Below are 22,214 nucleotides of genomic sequence, written 5' to 3' on the forward strand. Positions count from 1 at the left end.
CTGTAATGTCCTAAACAGGAGTCAGGTATATCTGCACTTGAAGTTGCAAATATTATTATTTACGATTTCCTTTTGCATATATTTTGGAGTTGTAATTACAATATAAATGATTGTTGTGATGTAGAATTATGTATTTTGTTAAGGATATATCCCTATGGAAATCACTCCCATTAAGTGTTTTCCCAATGGTTGAGGCATAAACATTGACAATAACTGCAAAAGGAGAGACCTAACGATTCTTAGATGTTATTCTTGACTTCACTGGGACTTCCTGGATAATTTTCCAGGTTGGTCTTGGGAAGATGCTGGTAGGATGAATGGTCCTGGGTAGAGTCACTGTTGTCTTGAATATTTTCCATTTCTAAACTGTCTAGCTGATAGTGAATGAGTAGAGCTGCAAACATTTAGAAATGGTTTTGACCCGCCCTCTCTAGGCTGAAGAGCATCAACCATTTTGTATTTCCAGTAACCTGTAAGGTGAACACCAAACCCACTATGTTTCTGACCATTATATAGGACAGGGCTGCCCAAACTCAATCCTTGTTTACGTTTGATCAATTATTTATCCACCTAATTCTAAATACCCCTTTAATTTTGCTAGGCAAACTAGGGATTCATTTATTATATGTTATATATACTTATTATACATACACTTATTCCTTGTCTCAAAAAGTTTGAGGTTGTAATTCTAAACTCTTTTTGTCTTTATGAAATTCTACTGCCAGTTACAAAAAGTATCATGGTAAGAAATTGCAGTTTCTACAGTTCTGTTGGGAGTTCACACTTGTTTTTTCTCAGCGCTCTATGTCACCTTACTCGGTGGTTGTTCTTGCTTGTTTTCTAGTAAAAGATACAGTAAATTCTTGGTGAACTTACTGTATCTAAGGAAATCTATGGTTTGTGCCCTGAACACAGTCTTCTGTCAGAGTTTGAAAGCTTTGAAAAAATACATGTTAAATACTGTATGTCATGTTAAGAAAGCAGTTAAGTTTACTGGATTCATTAAAGGCAAAAGAGATATCATTAGGTCTTTCTTTTGTAAACACAGTAGTGTAACTGAATCCATTGTTCAGCCCTTTTTGTTTTGGAAAACTTTGCATTTTCTCGTTGCTCTAAAATTTTAGTATTGGCTCTGTGTGTCTTTTACTGTGAGCCCAATGGGTGAGGTTGTTTTGGATTGCTATGGTGACTGATTGCAAAGCAGAACACAAATTTAATTTTTTGCAGCATTATTCCTGCTTTTTTTCTTCTATCAGCTGACAATTAAAAGTAAACTTAAGTCAACCATGAACCAAATGCACTTGTCTAAACTAGAAAGGAACTGCATGTGTATTTACTTTTGTCAGCTTTAGGAAGTATTCTGCTTTTTTAAATGTGACTAATTATTTAAGGTCCTGTACGAAATTGGAGCTGCTATGAAAACACAGTTTTTCATTATTGTAACAGAAAAATAATGGTCTTCTCTTGGTCTCTTTAGAGTCGTGAGGAAGAGATGACTGCGCGAGTGAATGAGATCCAGAAGGAGCTGGAGGAGTTGCAGGCTGAACGGGAGCAGACACTGAATGAGGAGAAGAACCGGAACAGCCAACAGGTGCTATACACACCATTGTACAAATGGCCATTGAGCATTACTCTTAAACCTAAGGCTGCATAAGCCTTGGTTTCCTTCCAGATCCCTCCATAACAGTGAGACCAGTATTGAGAGTCACTAAGTATTGTTTATTATAAACCCATCCAATTCTGATTTGCAATACTTTTTTTTCCCCTATCTTGGGTCATAACTACGAATACTGCACCTGCACACTGGAGAGAATGAGGAATTTTAACTGACCTGCCCCCCCCCCCCCGAGCTGCTCCAGTTGTAACGCCTCAGTGGCTAAACCTCCATATAGAGGTTCAGGGTCCACCAGTGGAGAGGTGTATTCCTCATTAACTGCATATCCAAAACAAGATTCTATTCTCTTAGGTTGATCACTGAAATTACACTCTTCCTTTGTAGTCTTTGTGAGTCCTGGCAAGGCAAAGGAGCTAATACCTCAGGACAGAAGTGTGCAACAATGCATCACATGGGCCAAGAGGTTAAGTTTTCAGAGCCTTGTTAAAAAACTCTGAAGAAATTAAGATCTGTCATTTCATTCAAGCCTGGAGGCCCATCCTTTTTTAAGTGCTAAATTGTTTTGGGGGAGTCAGATGGAATTGTGCAGTAAATATCTGATTTACTGGCAAAAAATAATTTTCCTAGTCTAGATGTTTTTTGAGGAGGGGTTGCTATTGAGTAACCATGTCATTAACTGCAGCAGCACCTCAGTTTTAGAAAGCCTGCAAACTTTAAGTACCTCTTTGTTAGGGTAGATTTTCAAGTTGTTTTAAAGGGAGAAGCAAGCTTGATGTAGTACTTTCAGCTCCTTTGTAAATACTCATGAGTCTGCACACTCTCAAAGCTGCCTGTTTTTTATCTAAACACCCTGTGTTTAAGTGTGAGTTTAAAAGGAGTAGTTTGGCTTTCAAAATTAATCTCTTTATGGTAATGCACTGTCCAGTCAAGCAGAAATGTTTGACAGTTTCTGCCTTTCTTTTCTACATACTGTCAGTATTCCAAATAGGATGCTTACTAAAGGTTTTTCAGTGAAAGTGCCATATGTACCCATACTAAAATATTGCATTTGTTCTTGACTTTCACATTTTAAACTTGGGTGTTAGATACTTTCTTTCTTTTTGTGTGATAAATATGGCATTTACTTTTGCTTAACCAGCAAAAATGATGAAAAATGAAAATGGTTGTCATAAACGGATGCATTAAGATCATTTTAAAGTGGACAGTAAAAAGAAATTACAGTTTGTTCCACCTCTCTAAAAACATAAATCCCATTCTGTATGGAGGAAATGTTTATTTTTGCCTTATATGCTCCTTTAATACTAGATTTGAGTGATGATTTTGAAATGTGCTGAGTGGATAATGGGCAAGAGAGGCAGATTGTGTATTTTCACCTGCCAGCTGGGAGGAAACTGACCAATCAGAATCAATTATCTACTTTACACATGCATTTTAGACATATAAAGAGCAAATTCTTATTGGCTGACAATCCCGCAACGTGCCTTAGCAACAACTCAGAATTCAGCACTGAAAAGATGCATGACTAAAAAGAGTGTGGAGGAGTATACAGATATTTTCCCCCTCCGGAACATTTCTTTAGGTTTACAACAGATTGTAGAAATGTTTTTGTTTTAAACAGAAATGTGATCGTGCCACTCTCTTATCATGTGGTAATACCTTTGCAGTTCTTTTTCACTCTTCAGTGTGCTATTTAGTTTGGTTTTAAATTAACCCTCTCTTTTATTTGACATAATCTGGCTCATTTAACATCCAAATCATTGTTGATTAATATCTGTATTCCTGTTTATCAGTTTATCTTAGTTGTTGGGACATTAGGTCAAAATTATTGCCCCCACTGTCATGATGTTTTAGAGGGAATAAAGTAAAGTAAAAAAAACATTTGTTTAAATGTGATTAAATATACAGTAATGCATTAATACTTTTTTTTGTTTTGTAGGGTACTGTGAAAGAGCTACAGGTGAGTTTAATTAAGACTTTCCTTATTTCATTGTCATAAGTTTTGGTCTGTCACCTAACCAGTCAATGTTGCTGTACTGTTCAGATGACTGAATTCAGCTGTTCAGACACCACAAGTGTTTGGGGAATATAGTGGGAACAAGATCTGCACTTTATTCCTCTTCTACTACAATGGCACTATGCACATTTAGCATGCAAGTATATATACTTTATAATCCAGTCTTTGCTGTATGAATTTTTAATTTCTTAGTTGTGATTTCTAATTTGATTAGATTTAGTTTTTTACATCATTAACAGAGCAGGCATATAGTAAGTGGAGACTGTTGGAAAGGATGCTTTGATTACTCTAGGCTTCAGGCCTAGGGTCAGAGATTCTGCAGGTTTATTCTGAGGGCTGAGGGCTCCAATGTGTCTTCCACCAGACGCAGCTTGCACACAAGACCACACTTCTGAGTGAGGCTAAGCTAAAGGAACAGGAGTTCCAGGAAACGGTGAGGATATTTTAATGCTGTCTTGCCACACTGGGCTGTTTTCTGTTTGTATAATGTATTCATACTAATGCAAAATAATTTTCATTTAGAAACACCTATCTTAAAATGAAAAAATAGCTGAGAGCTTAATTGCACTATCAGGTATCTCATCCTGCAATTATAAAATATTCCTTACTTATTTTTTACTGTTAGAATCGAATGTCTTGAAAAACACAGCTGTTTGCCCTCATTCTTTCAGTAACACATTCCTGGATCCTAGTGAATTTAATTTTTTAGCCAACTGTAATCCTTTAGGCTCCATGCCATCGACAGCAAAGGAGCATTATTGAGGAAAAGACAATGACAGTGTGTTTATGCGATTGCACAATTTTACTGAATTGTTTTTTGTTGTTTGTAGATCCATTCTCTTGAAGATAAGCTAAGGTGTTTGCATAAGAACTCAGTTGTGACTCATTTAGGGACACCATACAGAGGTAAGCTCTTCATCTGGGCTGTTTTTGTGGTGTGTAATGGTGCAGAAAGTGTTGGTTCTGATTGTGTTGATTAAAAACATTTTTTTTTACCATGAAACTACCAATGCAAACTTTCAGTTGCTTGCTTTGTATGACACTTAACTTAATTAAATTAAAAATGTCAGGCATTCTTCAGCATCTAATAACAAATATACTCCAAAGCTTTCTACATTTGGAGAGAGGGATCCTATTATGATTTATTTGCTGTTTGACAGCAGACTCCACTATGTTCAGCACGACTCAATGGATTACCAGTGTTTCAGTACAGTCCTATAGGGTTCAGTAGCTTGCCTGTATCTGTAAGTATATTTAATCAGCAAGACGGAAATTAGCAGGGAGATCTAAATTACACTCATCATTCATCAACCTTTCTGTTTTACACATGTGCTGTAGGAGAAAGTATAAAATCTGTAGCCCTTCAGATTAAGGGGAAATGAAGGCAGGAAAGGTCGTGCTGCATTCTAACCTCGCTGTGTTACCCTCCCTGTTGATGCAGTAATGGGCATTCCCACTTGGACTAAACTGAAACGTCTTTCATGTTAATGGTTTTTGCAGTCACAGACTCCAGACAGTCTCATCATTGAAGCAGCACATTTAAACCCATGCAAGCAGAATACTTTTCCAAGAAAAACAACAAACAGAAAAATATATGTAAAAATATCCTTACATATATAGGGATATTTGCATTATATGTACATTATGTTTGAATGAGCTATTGTCAGACAGGACAAGTTTCTCAAACAACATGTTAAGTTTAAAATTCACCTTGCTTTCCATTTTCAAAAATGCAGTTCCAAAAGCATTTAAGAATTGTAGAATGACAATGACAAGGCATTGCATCTGTATAGTAGTAACAAGAACTTTTTTCTGTTTCTGGCTGAAGCTCTTCATTGCTAAGTTTTACCTTCTGTCCTGATGGCCTTCTTTCTCCAAGTCTGAACTCTGAAATGCCTGGCCATTCTGTGAATATGAACAGGAATATGAAAGGGAATAGTGTAGGCTTGTTTCTGTTTGTTTTTTACCTTTTTGTTATACTTTAAAACTTGAACTATAAGCACAAACACTCATTAATTACATTGTGGGCTAAATAAAAGCTAAAATGTTCTGGTAATAAAACATATTTGGAAGCAGACGTTACTTTGATTTATTTTACTTTTTCAGACCGTTTAAATTGCCCAGGTACATTTTTATCAACGTAGTATTTTTATAAGGCTTTAAGTGCTCCAATGTAGGAGTACATTTTTCCTTTTTTAATGTTAACCATTTACATGAATTTAAAAAGTTTGTGAGAGAGTGTACTGCAGGGCAAGAAAGGTGAGGGCTCTCTGCCTCTCTCCTATTACACTGGCTTCTTGGGGGAGGATGAAGAAAGCAGGGGAGAAGATTAAAGTCTTGGATTTATTGACGTTCTTTCCTCCACACCTACTGATCAAAGGCCTGTTTTCATAGCAGTGTTGTTTTTATCTGCTCTCAGTAGTGGACATCCTTTAAAAAGATTTTCTGTTGCATTTGGGATAATAGTCCTGATGACTAATTCAGAGCCGGGACAAAAGGACATAACATGGAAAGTTTTCACACAGCATGATGGTCGTGTGTGAGAAGGTGTGACTTTGTTTTGAGTGGTGTGTTTCTAGAAACGGAGGGAAAGAGCACATCACTTACACCACTATTTCCGCAGCACTTTCAATGAAGGGGCACCTAATAAAGAGAGTGTGTGAGCTGCGTTGTATTTCAGTCAAGTGTTCTTTTTGCAAAATCTTGTTTTCAAGACCATTTTGTGAAAATGAATGGTGCTTAGCAGGAAAGCTATCTTGTAATCTTATAAAATCTTATTGTAATCTTGTAACCTGCCAAGAAATTAGGTATTTGGAATACCAGCAGTAAAGGTTTATTTCCTTTACTTTTTCTAAATTCACGTGTGACAGATACAGTATTTCTTTAGCTGTGCATAACAATCCAGAGCCACACTCTAGTTCCTTACTGAACACATCAGCCTCTCACAATAGATCCCTGGCACAACTGCCTAATAATAGAAACTCAGCACTTCTCACAAACTGTCTCTTGCCTTCTCTCAGGATTCCCTGGTTTAAGGTGTAGATTGAAATGTTTACTTGATTGTAAAGCAGTACGTGGAAAAACAATTAAATCTTTTGCACATCATTTTTAGGGAAATTTAAAATATATTATTCTCATTCATTGTTGTTTTTAGTAAATATTTTATGTCACAGGATCATTTGGGGTTTAAAAAAATGGAATGGGAGGTAAAAGCCTTATTTTCAGTGAGGTTAATTCTGAAAACCTACTGGTAAATGATAAATGATGAATTTACTTATTGGACAGCATACCATCTAAGTTCAATTCAAAACTTTACTGCTTATAATTGTAACATAAGGACTGGATCACTCATTCATTTTGTTAACATTTTTTTTATTTTGAGGAAACACCTCTGCCGCTATAGACTTAGTTTCAGTGCTGAGTTGCTGCTTGTGTTTACCAAAAAGGAATGGCTCATGTGCAGATTGCAGACAATTGGCAAATGGCTGCTTGCGAACTGGGCTGCCTGTCCTGGTTTCAATTACAGAGCTGATTCTGAATGCCTGGCTGGGGCTGTATATAACACATTACAGTATATGACTGCTGGGAAATGGGTGACTGGAGGGGGAGTGAGTGGGGAGCATTCTTCAACAATGGGATAACTTGGACTGTTCTCCACTAAACAGAAATACAATTAGTTTAGTCTATTGTTGGTAACTACGCAATCACTGTATTGCAGTTAAAGCAGAAATCAGTGTTTGGTATATGATTGTGATGTTTTAAGTTTCCTTATTTACCAAAGCAGTTCATTGTTGACTTGTACAGTTTTTCTACAGACTAAACTGTTGTTCATATTACTGCTCCTGAAATATTGCTAAATACATTTAATACCCTTCCACATTAAAGTGCTAGACTTCAGACTATTAACTTAAAAAACTGAATGAAGTATGGCTTCCAAGAACAATGTATAAATTCTATACACTGCCTGTAACACTACCACATGAACACTACCACATATAGTTTTTTGTAATTGAACAAATTTAATTTAGATCAGACAAGAGAACACAATATATTGTTCTCCAGGGCAAGGATACTCTCAGAAATTTAAAAAGAAAACTTTGTTCGCTCAAGAATGTGGAATGTTAAAACTAGCTTTTGTGAATTCAGTTACATCTTGTTTTTTCTGGGATTCCTGTGCTCTATCACAACACTCTGGAGTTGATAGGGTCAGAGGTGCTTGTCTGCAACCTACTGTTCTCTATGTATGGCACATTGGTTTCACTGGTGAGCGGATTTCACAGTCCTGATTGTAAGATTTTCATTATCTGTGACTTGCAGATGGAAACCTCAGCAGCGACGCTTTCTCAGAGCCCACAGAGTTTGAGTACCTAAGGAAGGTGTTGTTTGAGTACATGATGGGGCGCGAGACCAAGGTAGGACCCCTTCACAATCATCTTAAACCTGTGGACCTGCTGTTTTTATATTTGTTATCTGTACATCAGCAGTACAGATATCCAGTTGTTTCATCTCATTGCAACACATACAGCTAAAGGTTTTAAAACAACACATTTTCTAATACTTATAAATCATGTGTTTGATTTATAAAAGAACAAAAGCAATTGGCTACTTAATCTTTACTGTTTCTTTCTTACCATAATGTTGCCTCTTTAGTTTGAAATGTTGCTTGTATTGTGTTAACTTAAGATAAAATGTAGTTTACTAACTCATGAATCACTTAACATTCCCTATCTGTTAAAGAATGTCCGGTCCATAAGAAGGATCTGATCAGAATCAGAGATAAATGAAATGCAGAAAATTTGTGTCCTGATAAATTAAAATGCTATGTTATGCAAACGGTTGTACAGTCAGGATTTCTCAGTTGGGAGACATTTGTGTAGTTGGAAGGGTAGTACACTAACAGGGGACCTAAATGGTTATGATTTCAACATATTGTATTGCTTGTAACTCCTAAAATATTCAGCTGCCTGTCCTGCTGTGGAGTTCAAATCCTGTTTCCTGAACCAGCTTGGATTGATGGTGCGCTTGGAAGGTTATGGAGAATACATTGCTCCAATGAGTCATTATATACAGAAGATCAATATAAAGGCACAAGGGAAAAATGATTTATTAAAAATGTGCTTTTGTTCATCTCAGCATTGCAGTATCATGGGCTTGTCAGAAACTTCAACTTTTTTTTAACAAGATTGAAAGCTTTTTTACAACAAACGTTTTTTTGAAACATTTCTTAACTACTCTTGCAACCCGTAGAATTAGCTTCCCTAAATACAAGTATCGAAACCAAGTTGAACATAGAAGTTTACATAAAGCGAAGGCTGTAAGTGGTAGAAATATTCTTTGATCATTTGTTGTATAATACTGTATATATTAAGTAAATGAGTTCTATGCCTTTATTTTATTACTTTTGTTACTCTACCCTCTATTCTGAAAGGAGTGGGTTGATTTGTTCTAGGTAAAATAAGAGATAAGATCACTTTATTGTCCGTATAGTACAATTTCTTGTATTAGGAATTTGTCTTTTTCGCATAATATGGCTATTTACAATGATTAAATTCATGCTGTCAATTTGCATAGTATTAGTATGGTTTTTGTATTTTTATATTTGTATAATTAGGATTAGTTTTTGGTTATTTTCATTTAATAGCATCTTCTTCAGAATGACTAAATCTAGGTTACAGATAACCTAAACAGCTAAATGTGAAAGCTGTTGTTTGTGCTCTGGGGACTTAGGTAGTGTCTTAGATGTTGATTGCAAGGATGGAGTTGTGATTGGGGAATAGAGAAAAGAGATAGACTGTGCTATTAACTGTGTAGTAAAAAGTGTAGTAATGTGATTGTAGCACTGGAGGCTCAAGCATAATTGAGTTTAATAAGAGTGAAGTGAGCCCCCTTGTTCAGCTGTAGGCGAAAGTTCCTGTTATAGGTTAAGCCTTTTGTTCCAGTGCAACATTTTGTTGGTTTAAACTAAGCTGATTTCCATTCCTGTCATTTTCCTGCAATGCAGGATTAAATTACAAGGTTTGTGAAAACAATTTGGTCATTGTAGTGTACAACATTTGGTATTTAAGCCTATATAGTGTAATGTGGTGTTTTAGATTCTTGAATTCAAGGACCTTGACACAGTCATTATTTTACATCCCCATTAATGCACTTTATACAGTGCCTAAATACATAAGAGATCCTTACATTAATGCACTATGCTAGTTTTTTTTAGTTTGGACAGCGTCCATCTTGTCCAAAGATATCTGTGGTACTCTGTGTTGTCTGCTCTAAAAAGTAATACGTAATCAGTCATGTGTATAGCTCCTTGCTTCGAAAGTATTTTAGTCTTTTATTTTTTGATTATCTGCACTATCCTGTCATTTCCAGTTATACTTGGAGCTGTGAAAAACAGAATCCATCGAACTGGAGGGGCCTTCATATCTTTTTTTATACACAGAACCTCAGATAAAATAGTTTTTAAGAACTGAAACGTTAAAAAGAGGTCTGTAAAAAAGAAAGAAAGCTTGCATCATTAAGTGAGAACTCCAAAGCCAACTCTATTTTATGAAGAACAAAATCCACTTAGGAGGAAACAATACCCAATAAGGAGATACATTTAGGAGTGTTTATTGAGGAGTCAGGCATAAGAAGCTTTGACTTAACCCTCTTGGCTGAGGGCCAACCACATGGCCGTAGGACTAGGAAGTTAGGACCTTCATACAGAGAGAGCAGCTCACCAAGGGCTAGCTGAAAAAGTGGAGAAATGCAGAAAGACCAATGCAAAGATGAGGGAAATGTTTACTGTGGTATTTATACATTTTTATGACCCGACATTGTGAAACTTAGAGGTAAAGGAGTTTTGTATGTCATTTCTTTTTAAATTAATTTAATTACATTTTCTCTGTCTTTGCATAAGGACAAACTACAGGATTTTGTGCACTAATAATTTATTACAATATAATATATTGTCATTTTAATAAAGCAAAAATACTGGTTTTGAATTAATTTGGATTTATTCTTTTTAGCAAGTAAAGTCTTTGGCTAACAAATCCATCCTTATTTATTGTATACTGCTTCATTAGTATGTCTGTTTTTTATCCAAATAATCAACTATGTGAAGATTCTTAGCCATAATCACCCCTTCCTCAGCCCCATGTAACAGAGATTTTTATAACTCCATCTATTTCCTTCTTAGCATGGAGAGTTATGAGGACCAGGTGGTTGCTTGTCCATTTTTTCATTAGGAAAAGATATATGCCCTGCCATTTCCACATGTGCAACAGACACAGCAAAAGCACATGTATGTGCAAAAAGATATTCTTTCTTTTCCTAGAAAATAAGTTTTACAGTTTGCATTGTTGAGAGAGTACTTTATAAAAGAATTTAGAGCGCCCTTCTTATGCATGTCATCATGTATCTAAGAAACCAAGAGGGCCAGAGCTGCCTCTCTCATGTCAAACGCTCCCTCTGGCTTCTCTACAGTTTTGGTTTGGCTGCTTCTGCAGCCAGGTTGTTAGGCCAAGAGGAGAAAATAAGGTCTGCTCTTTCATTCTCTTGCTAATGATTGTTATAACAGAGCAAATAACTATCACAGCAGATGCAAGGGCAGCTGTAAATTAGTTGAAAGAGAGTGTATGGTATCCGTTAGCTACTTCCAGAACTTTGGTCATTGCCATCAAAAGCCCTGTAAAACTGTATTGCTATATGCACTTTAGTGGACTGTTACCAGAATATTAAATTCAGATGAAGCAGAATCTGTCAATTAATAAAATGGTTCCTAACGGAGTAGTGCTCCAAGGCATTGCCTGCCAATTTCTGTGAGAAGTAGTGTGACATTTCCTCAAACATTCCAGCACTATAACAATGACTACCTGGATCCTCTGTCCAGAAATCTGTGCCACCAGAGCAGATGATCCCCCTTCATGTGGGGCTACTTTGTTTGTGGTTTCTTTTAAAATGTTTCTCAAAAGTGTATATTTGGCTGGTAAACACTAATCGTATGACGATTAGTCATTGTTCCATCTTGTTTGTCATTTACATTTTTTTTAGACAAATATTTTCTGTCTTATAACCAAACCTTTTTTTGTGTTCCTCTCTTAGACAATGGCAAAGGTCATAACTACAGTACTCAAGTTCCCTGAGGATCAGACCCAGAAGATTCTGGAAAGGGAAGATTCTAGGACACTAGTAAGTGCCCTCACACCAGTATTTGCTTTGCTAAACTAACTTTAGCAGCAGCTTTAAATGATGTGCTGCATTGTGAAGTATTTATGAATTGGCCTTAAAACTCAAGCCTAAGGAGATTTACAATGCCTTAAAATGTTAAAGCACTTTCTATTTTGAATAGTGAAATGTGCTGTGTGACGAAAACATTCGTAAGCAACCTTCACTTTTACCATCCATTAATAATTTTAATAATAACTTGCCAACTAAGAATGAGATATACATAATTATTTTGCATTTAGAATAAAAATTTTTCCCTTTCTTCTTTGACACAATAGATATATTTTTTCACCTGTGGTTTTGTTCATGGCCTTCATATGTTTCTTTTCCAGCACTTGTCTGTCAGGTGATAGTGACAAGCTGCTGCCTTACACTGAACTAAAGCTTGTTTTTGCCTTGTTCCTCTTCATGTGCATTTCCTTGTGGATTTCCTTGCCTTGTCCTTTTAAATAAGATATTGACCAAGTCTTAATATTGCTCTTCATGCAAACTGAAGTAATTCTAGCTTTTGTCAGCACAAAAAACATTTTTTATTGCTTTTGGGTCTATTCTGTAAGCATGAATGTTTAACAAGGTAAAGACAAGGACCATTTACAAACTACTTAAGTATACTTTAGACCTAAGTACGTGTATGTGCAGATTCACATACCCACACTTTTGAAAGGTGTCATTTGGCAAGGGTGTGCTTTTCATTTCCAGTACAGTTTTCTGACCAAGTTTTTTTGTGTTTTAGTCAGAAGTGGCCCTCCCTGGTCTAGGAAAGCTACAGTCCTGCAGGTTTTACAACCTTAAATCATCAATCTCTGAACGTTAGGAACAATTTTTCTTTTGCTATTTATTCAAGCAGGAGATTTACAATTTTATTTATTTAAAAAAATGTCTAAAAAATATATAAGCTTGAAACTTAAAAAGTATGATATTAATATATGATTATGGTGTGTGTCTTTTGTGTCACTAAGTGATTGCTCTTGGTCGAGTTCATGGTCATTATTGGTGCACCCAGTGTGAGCAGATCTTGGTACCTGGCGATAGTACCATGTTACATTTCACGTTACTAATTTATTCCCACTTTTCAGATTTAGTCTTAGTATTGGTTTTATGCATTTTAGAACAGTCTACAGGGCCTGAATGCAGAGCATAGAGAAGAAAGTGTACATTACGTAGGGAAGTGCAGTACTGTATATTACATTAAGTCTCAGCTGCAATAAATACATGTTGTTTCAGGGCACATTGTGTTGCAGGCAAAATTTATAAGCATCATCAAAAGCTGTAATTACTTTTGGTTTTGTAACTAGTATGTTCAATTACATAATATAACCTCAAATGCATGTTTAGTGTATTCATTTTAGATGATGGAAAATTAATCTTTCAACTCTTTAAATAATCTATAAAACAGACATTTTCTTCATAATTGTATTACAGTTTATAATGGAGGTGAATATTATGGTTCAGCTATTTTATTAATACATTTTTTTTAATAATCCAACTTTACAAAACATGCTATTCTTTGAATATTGAAATGAAAAACTCTGAAGATGAAAGAGTTGTGTTAAATAAGAAATGTTAACTTTTATATCAGATGGTTCCGTTTCCCTAATATGAGATTTGTGGATACTGTGATGTCCTTTTTGTGATGAATGTTTATCTTTTTCTAAGGGAATGCTGAAAGCTTTGATTTGACCTGCTTACACACCATGAATCTCCTTTGTTAATCTACATGCATACTTCAATGCAGAAGTTTATTCTTGCCGTGGTGAAAGATCTTCATTTTTTAACCTTTGTCCTGGTATTACAGTGTGTAGTTGTCATATAGACATACAGTTTTCACTTAACATGTTTAGGGTGTAACTACTGTGATTTTTACCTTTTGATATGATGCTATCACACTTCTTTGCATTGATTGCCAAAGTGCAGTATAATGTACACTCACACTGCCAGCCCTCGTTTAAAAAATAACTGGCCTTGGTTGCCCTCTGTGCTTCATTCCTGTACAACAACCCTGACTCGCAGTAATCATGTGTCCACTTTATCGCATTTGAAACTATTTATGAGTCTATGCAAAACCTATGAGTTTATTGAAAACATAAAACTGTTTTTTCATGAGGACCTGAATAGAATTAAAAGTCTTTGTTTTCAAATCAGTTACGTGTACTGCCTTAATTGAGTCCTGTATGTTGCCGAAGTTTGTTCCAAACAAATCTTTGTTCAAAAGAAACATTTGCCATTTCTTGAGGTTTTAGACTAACAATGATACTACCTAGTACGTCTTCACCTAACTCTCTGCTTGCATTTTCTGTGTTGCAGAGTTCTGTGAAGCTCACTAACTGACACTTTTCACTTCCACTAACCAAGTTACTGTGCTGTGTTTTTTTTTCCCTGGCCTTGTAGTTTGCCTCACCGCAGCGTGGTATCTTCTGAGTAGACTCAGATCAGACAGTGCTTGGTTAGTATGGCGGTGAGTTAAGAGAAACCTCCCGTCTTACCTGGGGATCCGATCTGCATGAAACCAGCAAATTAACCCTTAAAGGGGAACTGCAGTCTCAATTTCACAGAGTGATTATTAAATCTCTGTAATTCATTGATGATGAAAAAAATACAAATTTCAAATTAAGCACAAAATCATGAACTTTGTGAAAGTACTGTAAGTGGTCATGTTGTCGCAAACTCTCATTTGAGTTCCCACAAATAGCGACATGATTTGGCCCTTCCTGCTCATTAGTCTCCATAATGACTTATGTAATGTGATGTACAAGAGAATAAAAACAAGTTGCACAGCAGGCATTTCACCGCAGAAATCTTGCAACGTGAGTGCTATTTGTCTGCAAAACTATGTTGAAATCGAGAACAATATTTCTATTGGTTTTAAAGAAATGTATTCACAAGCCTGCTTGTTTACAATATCATAGTGCCGCACATCTCACTGGACGTTTTTTGCCTCGCAGTTCCCCTTTATTCCCCTGCACAAATCCTATAAAGCATTGTATTAATGAGTCTTTTTGATTTGTGGTCAGTTCTTAATCAAAGATAATCTTTTAGAAACACTGTCTTCTTTAATACCAAAAATTAACTACAAGGTTTATTAACTTTTTACAGTCTTTAAACTGAATAGTTGATACTGCATGGAGATAATTGTGGGCAGCTAGCAGTAGCTTTATGATCTGGTATAGGGCACTACTAATACTTCTATTGTATTATTTCACATTAGTACAGTACAATACAAATTAATATCTAATTATGTCAAATACTCCAAGTGTTCATTTGTCTTCTATTTATAATCAAAAACATCAGCAAAACATAGATGTGCTCATAAAGGTACTACTAGAAACAGTATAAACAAGATCCAATCACAAGCTATGTGTCTTTCTGGATTACACAGCTTTAACATTTCTCTCAAAACTCTAAAGCACCAGGCTGTAAAGCAGTTAAAGGAAATCATAATGGTTCCTTTTTTATAATCTTGCCCATTTTTTGGTTGGCATTGTACAACATTTTATCGGCTCTTCTATGCTGTCTTTTGTTTCCTTTTCAGTAATTTAATAAGTAAAATTACAGTATATGTTCTCTGGAGGATCGAAGTTTGAGGGAATTAAAGTAAATTGGAACATTTGTTCAAATGGTTTCACACTTCCCTTCATGGTATCTTTTATGTTAAAAGGCTGATGCATATCACAGCCAGTGATTTTATTGTTTGTGATATGAGAGCTTAAGTACACTGCATCAATTTGTAAATGTTTCATTTAACATTAACGTTTCCTACATAATTGAATAAATTTGCAAGTATTTTGGTGTTAGTACTTCTTTATAATGCAGTGTTTATGATTTATGTTTGCCAATGAAATGTATTTCAGATCTACAAGTATTTTTATTGATAAGATGCATCTTGCATGAAACATAATCTTAAATTTATCACGCCATTTTAAATAAGGGGAAAGGAACATTATTTGTTATACAGCAGGGTATCAAATGTGTAAAGAAACCTGTGCCTTTTCTCTGCAAGTCAAATTATACAGGTACACTGCATAATTCCCTTAGAAAACTTTATCTAAACCTTTTGACACTCTTTATTCTTGTGTGTTTAAATAATGAAGAATGCTTATGACAATATCCTAAAGAATATACTTTTTCTCTTTAAAATCTGAAGATAAATAAGATAAATACTGTATATTCATTTTTGTTAGGTCATTCTTTAAGTATATATATATAAGTATATATATATCCGTTATTTAATAAAGTTGATAGTACAAAGTACAAAATTTGTTAATCATTTTTGTGATGTTAAAGGACAAATAAACGCTTGAAATGTAGTTTGAAAAAATGTCATGACACTGTTGAAGACATGCAACTATTTATAAACTAGGAACAAGTAATAGGTTTATTCCATGCTGAAAAAAAGAAGAAAGAGAACACAACGTTTCGGCCGTGGAGCCTTCTTCAGGTGTCAGGGAAGATGATGTGGAGCTGTCAGCCGTAGAAATTCCTTAGCCTCTTTGATGTTGTTGTCGGAAAGGATAATCTGTTTTTTGAGGGAGAAATGGTAGAGAGCATTAGTTTCCTAGAAAATTGTTTTAGAAGTCTCTGAGTGTTACTCTGGGTGGTATCAGAGTCAAAAGAAAAGGTATTAAATTTAAGGCGAAAACCTTTAGGGATGATATTATGTCGACGACATCTGTAAAGGAATAGAAGGTGGTTAGAAAGCCTGGTCTTGGAACAGATAGCTGTGAAGAGATGGAATGCTGGTTTAGTGAGAGAAGCGGGCAAGTGGCCCAGGGAGGAAGAGAAGGTATGATGAAGAGATCTAGAAAAAGATTTGGAGGAAGGCATAGTCACCTGAAGAAGGCTCCACGGCCGAAACGTTGTGTTCTCTTTCTTCTTTTTTTCAGCATGGAATAAACCTATTGTTCCTTTGCAGCCTACGCATGCTGACGCAGCTACCCACCTGAACTATTTATAAACTATCCTGGTACACAGAGTTCAAATAGTTTTATTATAGGCTTTAAATTTATATCAAAACCTGTTTAAACCCATTATTCTGTTCATACAAAGATCTTAATTCTTATTTCTTATTATTAACGCAATCAGACTGTAGGGTTTGCATGAAGGAGGGTCATCTCTGTTTACTTTGGACAGCATCTAATGGCTTGATTGAGATTAGTTCTTTTAATCTTCACTTAATTACCAATGCACATAAAAGGTAATTAATGTTTTAGCTTGATATTATACAGCCTGGCCATGGAGCCTAAAGCCTATTGAAGGCAAGTTTGGATTGTACAGGATGTCAAACCAATAGATGCCTTGCATATTAGTGCAGAAATATATGGAGAAACACTCCAGTGTCTTCATGGAAGCCTAAGTGTTTTACATATGAATGAGTATGCAAGACAAGTATTTAAACCAGTTTGCCCAGATATTCAATATTGTGGTTTTGCATTGATAATCATTGACTTGAGCCATACTTTCAGATATTTCCCCTGCTTGTATTGAAATGTGACATAAACCATAGTAGGGGGATTGAGCACAGACACATAACTTTAGTTTTTTAACTGTTGTTAGTTGTATGAAGGTCACTATTTAAGTATTGAACAGCTGAATTCATGTTTAAAAGTTAGGCTGCCTTTATTAACATTTCCACACAGGGTGCTAAAGTAAACTGGAAGACGTGTTTTTTTTAAATGCTGTAGGACAGTATATTATTTTGGTTTTTTTTTAGCATAGCACTTCATTACCCTGATATCTTATCTTATTATAAATTAATATTAAAAGCCCTGACTTAAACTCAAATGTACTTTTTCTTATGATCCTGTAAAGCAGAAGCTAAAATAGTTTTCCAGAAGCATATTTTCCTTTGAAGTAACAATTTTATGTTTAAATTTTTATGTTTAAAAGACGTTTTTAAAGCTTTTCTTATGGAAAACATATACCTGTGTTAGCTGTTGCATTAATTTGTAGTTTATCTCATCAGGAATTGAGGTAATGTGGAAGAGTCTAAAAGGACATCCATGTAGAGCATTAATATTTTCAGTCCCTTAATCTTGATAAATTAGTTTATACAAGGTCATGGATCTGGTTCATTGTTGTCATGTGTGATTAATTATTGCATTCATATAGTGCTTTTCACTGCAAAGCACTTCACATACAGGAGAGGATCCACTTATTCCATCAGTGAATTGCAGCACCCATCTGGATGATTTGTGACAGTGAAAAAGTACATCCCCAATTGAATTAATGGGGAACTTCAGGGAGATTTAATTTAGCCAGGACACCAGGATTTACACACTTGTGAATACAGCCACATTAATGTCTAAATAGTCACCATCCAAGTTAAATATCTAAACTGAAGTATGGCACCTCCTGCAGGAGTCTCCTTTGTCACTAAGCTGGGGTTGTCAAGAGTATTTATTTTATTGTTGAAATAATATGCTGAATTAAAACAATCAGAATGTGATGTCCATCTGCTGGTTTTAAAACAATCAGTAAACACCACTAACAATAAAACTGCAGACAAGATTTCTGCTTTCAAACACGTACAGCATTATTTCTGTTTACTATTCACTGTGATGATCCAAGCTCTTCTGACAAGTTTTCTTTTTCATTTAGTTTTTTTTTTGTCTTTCTGGTAAATGTTTGTTGCATGCTAAATTCCTTTCTTAGCTATTCATCTGCATTCTACTTTCCAAATGTTTGCCACGTTCCACGCAGTTCTTGTAAGAAAAGCTCTGAGTCAGGCTTGTTTTGTTGTTTTAGACCTGGTTGCGCTGAGAGAGCTGTTGGAATCCTACAGGAACTCAAGAGGATTTGGTGACTGCTGCTGAAAGAACTGGTGTAGACCTGGGAATCGCATAGATGAGGGAGACCTGGCCGTGACATTAAAGAAAACTTTTCTTAATTTTATGTGTTTTGTTTTTCCTTATTTTAAAAGGGTTAGGAGAACTGAATTACATTTCTGCCTTTTTCATGGCATCAGTTAAAAAGACTCTTTATAACAAAAAGTTATATCTAGTTCTAAATTAATTACCATACAAAATATGACAGTATATCAACTTCTAGTGAGAGATTGGTGAATGATTTTTCTATCTCCTCCTTCCGGTTTTTGTTTAGAGTTAGTACGAATGGATGGACTGTGCAATAAATTTCATTTGTCTTTCCTTGCTGTTCTTCCTTTTATCTTATCTCTCTGTCTTTTCTCCTTCAGGTATTTAGGTTTATCTTGTTTTCTCTGTTAGGCTCGTTAACTATCCTCCAGTCTGTTCCCTCTGCTTTTGCTGGTAATTACACTGGATTGCGGTACCTCCTTGATTGTTTATTACATAGCTTTTGTACTTTATATTTTCTGGGGAAAACACAAAAACATATTCTACTGTAAATTGTATATAACTGATTAAAATCTGTACTATAGAGCATATTGTGACTGTTGGTATGTTAATACATTTGAGACAAGCTAATAAAGTTTTATTTACAGTACATATGTATCTTTATTTCTTGTGTTTCAGATCTTTTGAGATTACATATCTATATTAAATAACTATATAACCTGGGTATAATGTATTCATATCTATAAAGGTTTGAGAAAGGTTACTTTTGTGCTAAAAAAGAAAAAAAGTAAAACGTTGTTTCAGCTTAAGAGCCTTCTTTGGTTGTTGGAATGCAAATAATTAATCTTTCAAGTTGAATAACTGATTTTAATATTCATAAAATAGCCTTATGTTGGTAGTCTAAAGCTTTTGAAATAAATCCATCCACCCTGTCAGCTGAAAGTGTTTTCTATAAAAAAATTATACCAGTACTTTTGGCAGTGAAAGAATGTGAAGGAAGATGGAAATTCTCCATTCTCACTTCCCTGCAGTCCAGAGGATGATGTGGAGTCTCTGAGCTTCTGTTGTATTCAGCTGTTCCTGCGTTCTGCTCCTCTAATAACTAAACACAGGTTAACAGGGACTGTTGTGCCATGAATACTGTTAGTTTTTTTCACTCCCAGCATTTATGCAGTTGAGATTGGCAGCTGTTACTGTGTTTTCCACATACTATACATACAACATTTTATCTTTTTAGTATGGAGCATCTTTTTAGATCCTATGTAGTTATTCTAATAAATGGCCAGACCGTCTAAGAAACATCTTGCTACCATGTACTGTACCATGGGCTGTTGAAGATCAGTAAATTATGGGATTCAGGGATGTATTCTGCACTGACAAAAGGAAAGGGAAAGCCTATGACTTAAAAAGCACAACATAGGAAGATTGACTGGTTTCACTGGTGAAAATCTGAATGTTATTTAAAAATTAGTCTGAAGTAAAAATGCCTGTTTCCTCAGCAGATCCAATATATCTATCCACAGGGGACTTTTTTCCTTCATCTGTCATCAATATCAAAGTCAGGTGTGTTTGTAGAATTAATTTAAGATTAAGTTATTCTGTCATGTACCTGCAAATTTTATTCCAAGCTGCCCATTTTTGTACATCACTCCTCAATGTAGTCCTCTTTGAAACTTTCTCTTCCTCAGTGGCCACATTATTAAAGTTCTTGTTATTTTTCTCCTTTGACTTTGATGTTTAAGAGAGGGAAAACAATGACAGCTTCAGATTTTGGAGACATTTTAAATAAAATTCTGTCTACACAAGATGTTTCCAGAGAACTGCTCTGTATTTCTTGGCAGCCTTGGTACTTTCATAACAATATGTTCTGCACAGCTTTTTATATCAAAATTTAGTATTTCCACTTACATTTCTATTTGTAAAGTTCATATACAAGAAAATCACAACACACTTGCAATCCACTTCTTCTTGCCATCATCGAGGTCACCGGCTGGAAGGTTGCCGGTTTGTATCCTGCGGCCGGCAGAGGAATCCTGCTCTGTTGGGCCCCTGAGCAAGGACCTTAACCCCAACTGTTCTAGTGGTGCGGTATAAATGGCTGACCCTGCGCTCTGACCCCATAGCTTCTCTCCATGTCTGTGTGTCTCATGTAGAGCAAGTTGGGGTATGCAAAAAGACAAATTCCTAATACAAGAAATTGTATATGGCCAATAAAATGATCTTATCTTACTGTATCTTATTAGATGTTAGGCTATTATAAGTCTCTCTGTCTTCAGAACTAAAGAAGCACAATGCCACAAATGAACTCCACCTTCCTGCAGGCCAAAGCTTTTTGCCTACCCTTTGAGGACTGAAACCTAACATGTTTCTTTCAGCACTGGAGAGACCAGCAGTAAGTTTGGGAGAAGAGGCTGTTTCTATATTCATGGTAATATTTACTTTCAGAAATAAAAACAGCAAATAGAATATGTACTGTATATAGCCTTAGAATGAGTTCAACAAGAAATAATAACAATAAGAATCATTTAAGGTCACAGGGGAGTGTCACATATAGATTGCTTATGGGAGATAAACAATGCTTAGACAAGATGTGATCCAACATATACAATTATTTTACAGTATATATACAGTACATAATATCAGGCCAGGGGGTGATTTCATACCCAATGAAACAAGGACACAGATTACAAGCAGAAAATGAAATGGAATTAATTTAGACTTGAGTATAGAAAAAATGTCTTTACACAATGATTTGTAGGTATCTAGAACAAGCCTTCTAGCCAGGTGGTTCCGGCAAATGTCTGAGGTCACTTCAGGTTAAATACAATTTTTATTCCCTACTAAACTACCACATGAGCAAGATTCTCATCTTATCTGCATAATTTCTTATGTTCATTAAAGAAGCCATGCTTAGAATATATACAGTACCTGGCTACCAGAAAAATATAGATTTTCTTTAGGGATGCAAGTGTCGTGATTTAATATTGGTTTGACCCTATTTGTTTGATGTATGCTGATTTGTAATTTACTAAGAATGCTTTTACAATATTACGATATTCTTTTCAGAGTACTTGATTAGATTCATTGCTTGTTTGCAAAACAGAGAAAAGGGTGCTGTTCTTGATCTATATGTTTCAAACTAAGTTCTGTGTGCAGCAATTAGGCAAGAAATGTGAAGAGGAAAGTCAGACAGTCTTTATTTTCTGCCTCACATTTTGCCCAAAGACACAGGATTTATTTGTTGGGGCTGTGAAGGAAGATAGCTTGTTTAGTTCATTATTGATATATTACAGAATAAAGGCTTATAGAAAGAAAGTAATGTATTCATATTGATATTACAGGGAATAATGAAACACATTAAAGGAGATCCCAAATTAAATATTTGAAAATAAGGCCCTTTATTCAAAACAGCTAATGTAGGCATATTAATCCCCATTTCTTACTATAGGTATTCAAGCATGCAAGTATTTTGAATATAGGGCCCCAAATGTTTAGTACAGTATTTGTTGAGAAAATATTTAATTTTATTGATGATTTACATTAACTCACTTGTTTTTTTCTCTTGATTATTTTT

At 35.3% G+C, this 22,214-nt stretch overlaps 1 protein-coding gene across 3 annotated transcripts in view; it reads left to right on the forward strand.

The window, feature by feature from the left end:
* The window catches only part of golga4 (golgin A4), an 84,368-nt gene extending 65,077 nt beyond the window's left edge, over positions 1–19,291 (forward strand). The window contains exons 18-25 of one of the 3 annotated variants that reach the window (XM_088928666.1): positions 1,478–1,591; positions 3,552–3,572; positions 3,994–4,062; positions 4,460–4,535; positions 7,947–8,041; positions 11,709–11,795; positions 14,220–14,286; positions 18,573–19,291. In XM_088928666.1, the coding sequence (XP_088784792.1) occupies positions 1,478–1,591; positions 3,552–3,572; positions 3,994–4,062; positions 4,460–4,535; positions 7,947–8,041; positions 11,709–11,795; positions 14,220–14,249 (492 nt within the window). In that variant the 3' untranslated portion in view covers positions 14,250–14,286; positions 18,573–19,291. The remainder of the gene's footprint in view (positions 1–1,477; positions 1,592–3,551; positions 3,573–3,993; positions 4,063–4,459; positions 4,536–7,946; positions 8,042–11,708; positions 11,796–14,219; positions 14,287–18,572) is intronic. The other 2 variants (XM_088928668.1, XM_088928667.1) reach the window with 2 other exon arrangements.
* The last annotated feature ends 2,923 nt before the right edge of the window (positions 19,292–22,214 follow it).

The sequence above is a fragment of the Atractosteus spatula genome, chromosome 12 (genome assembly GCF_055471065.1).
Source record: "Atractosteus spatula isolate fAtrSpa1 chromosome 12, fAtrSpa1.hap1, whole genome shotgun sequence".
Taxonomy (NCBI): domain Eukaryota; kingdom Metazoa; phylum Chordata; class Actinopteri; order Semionotiformes; family Lepisosteidae; genus Atractosteus; species Atractosteus spatula.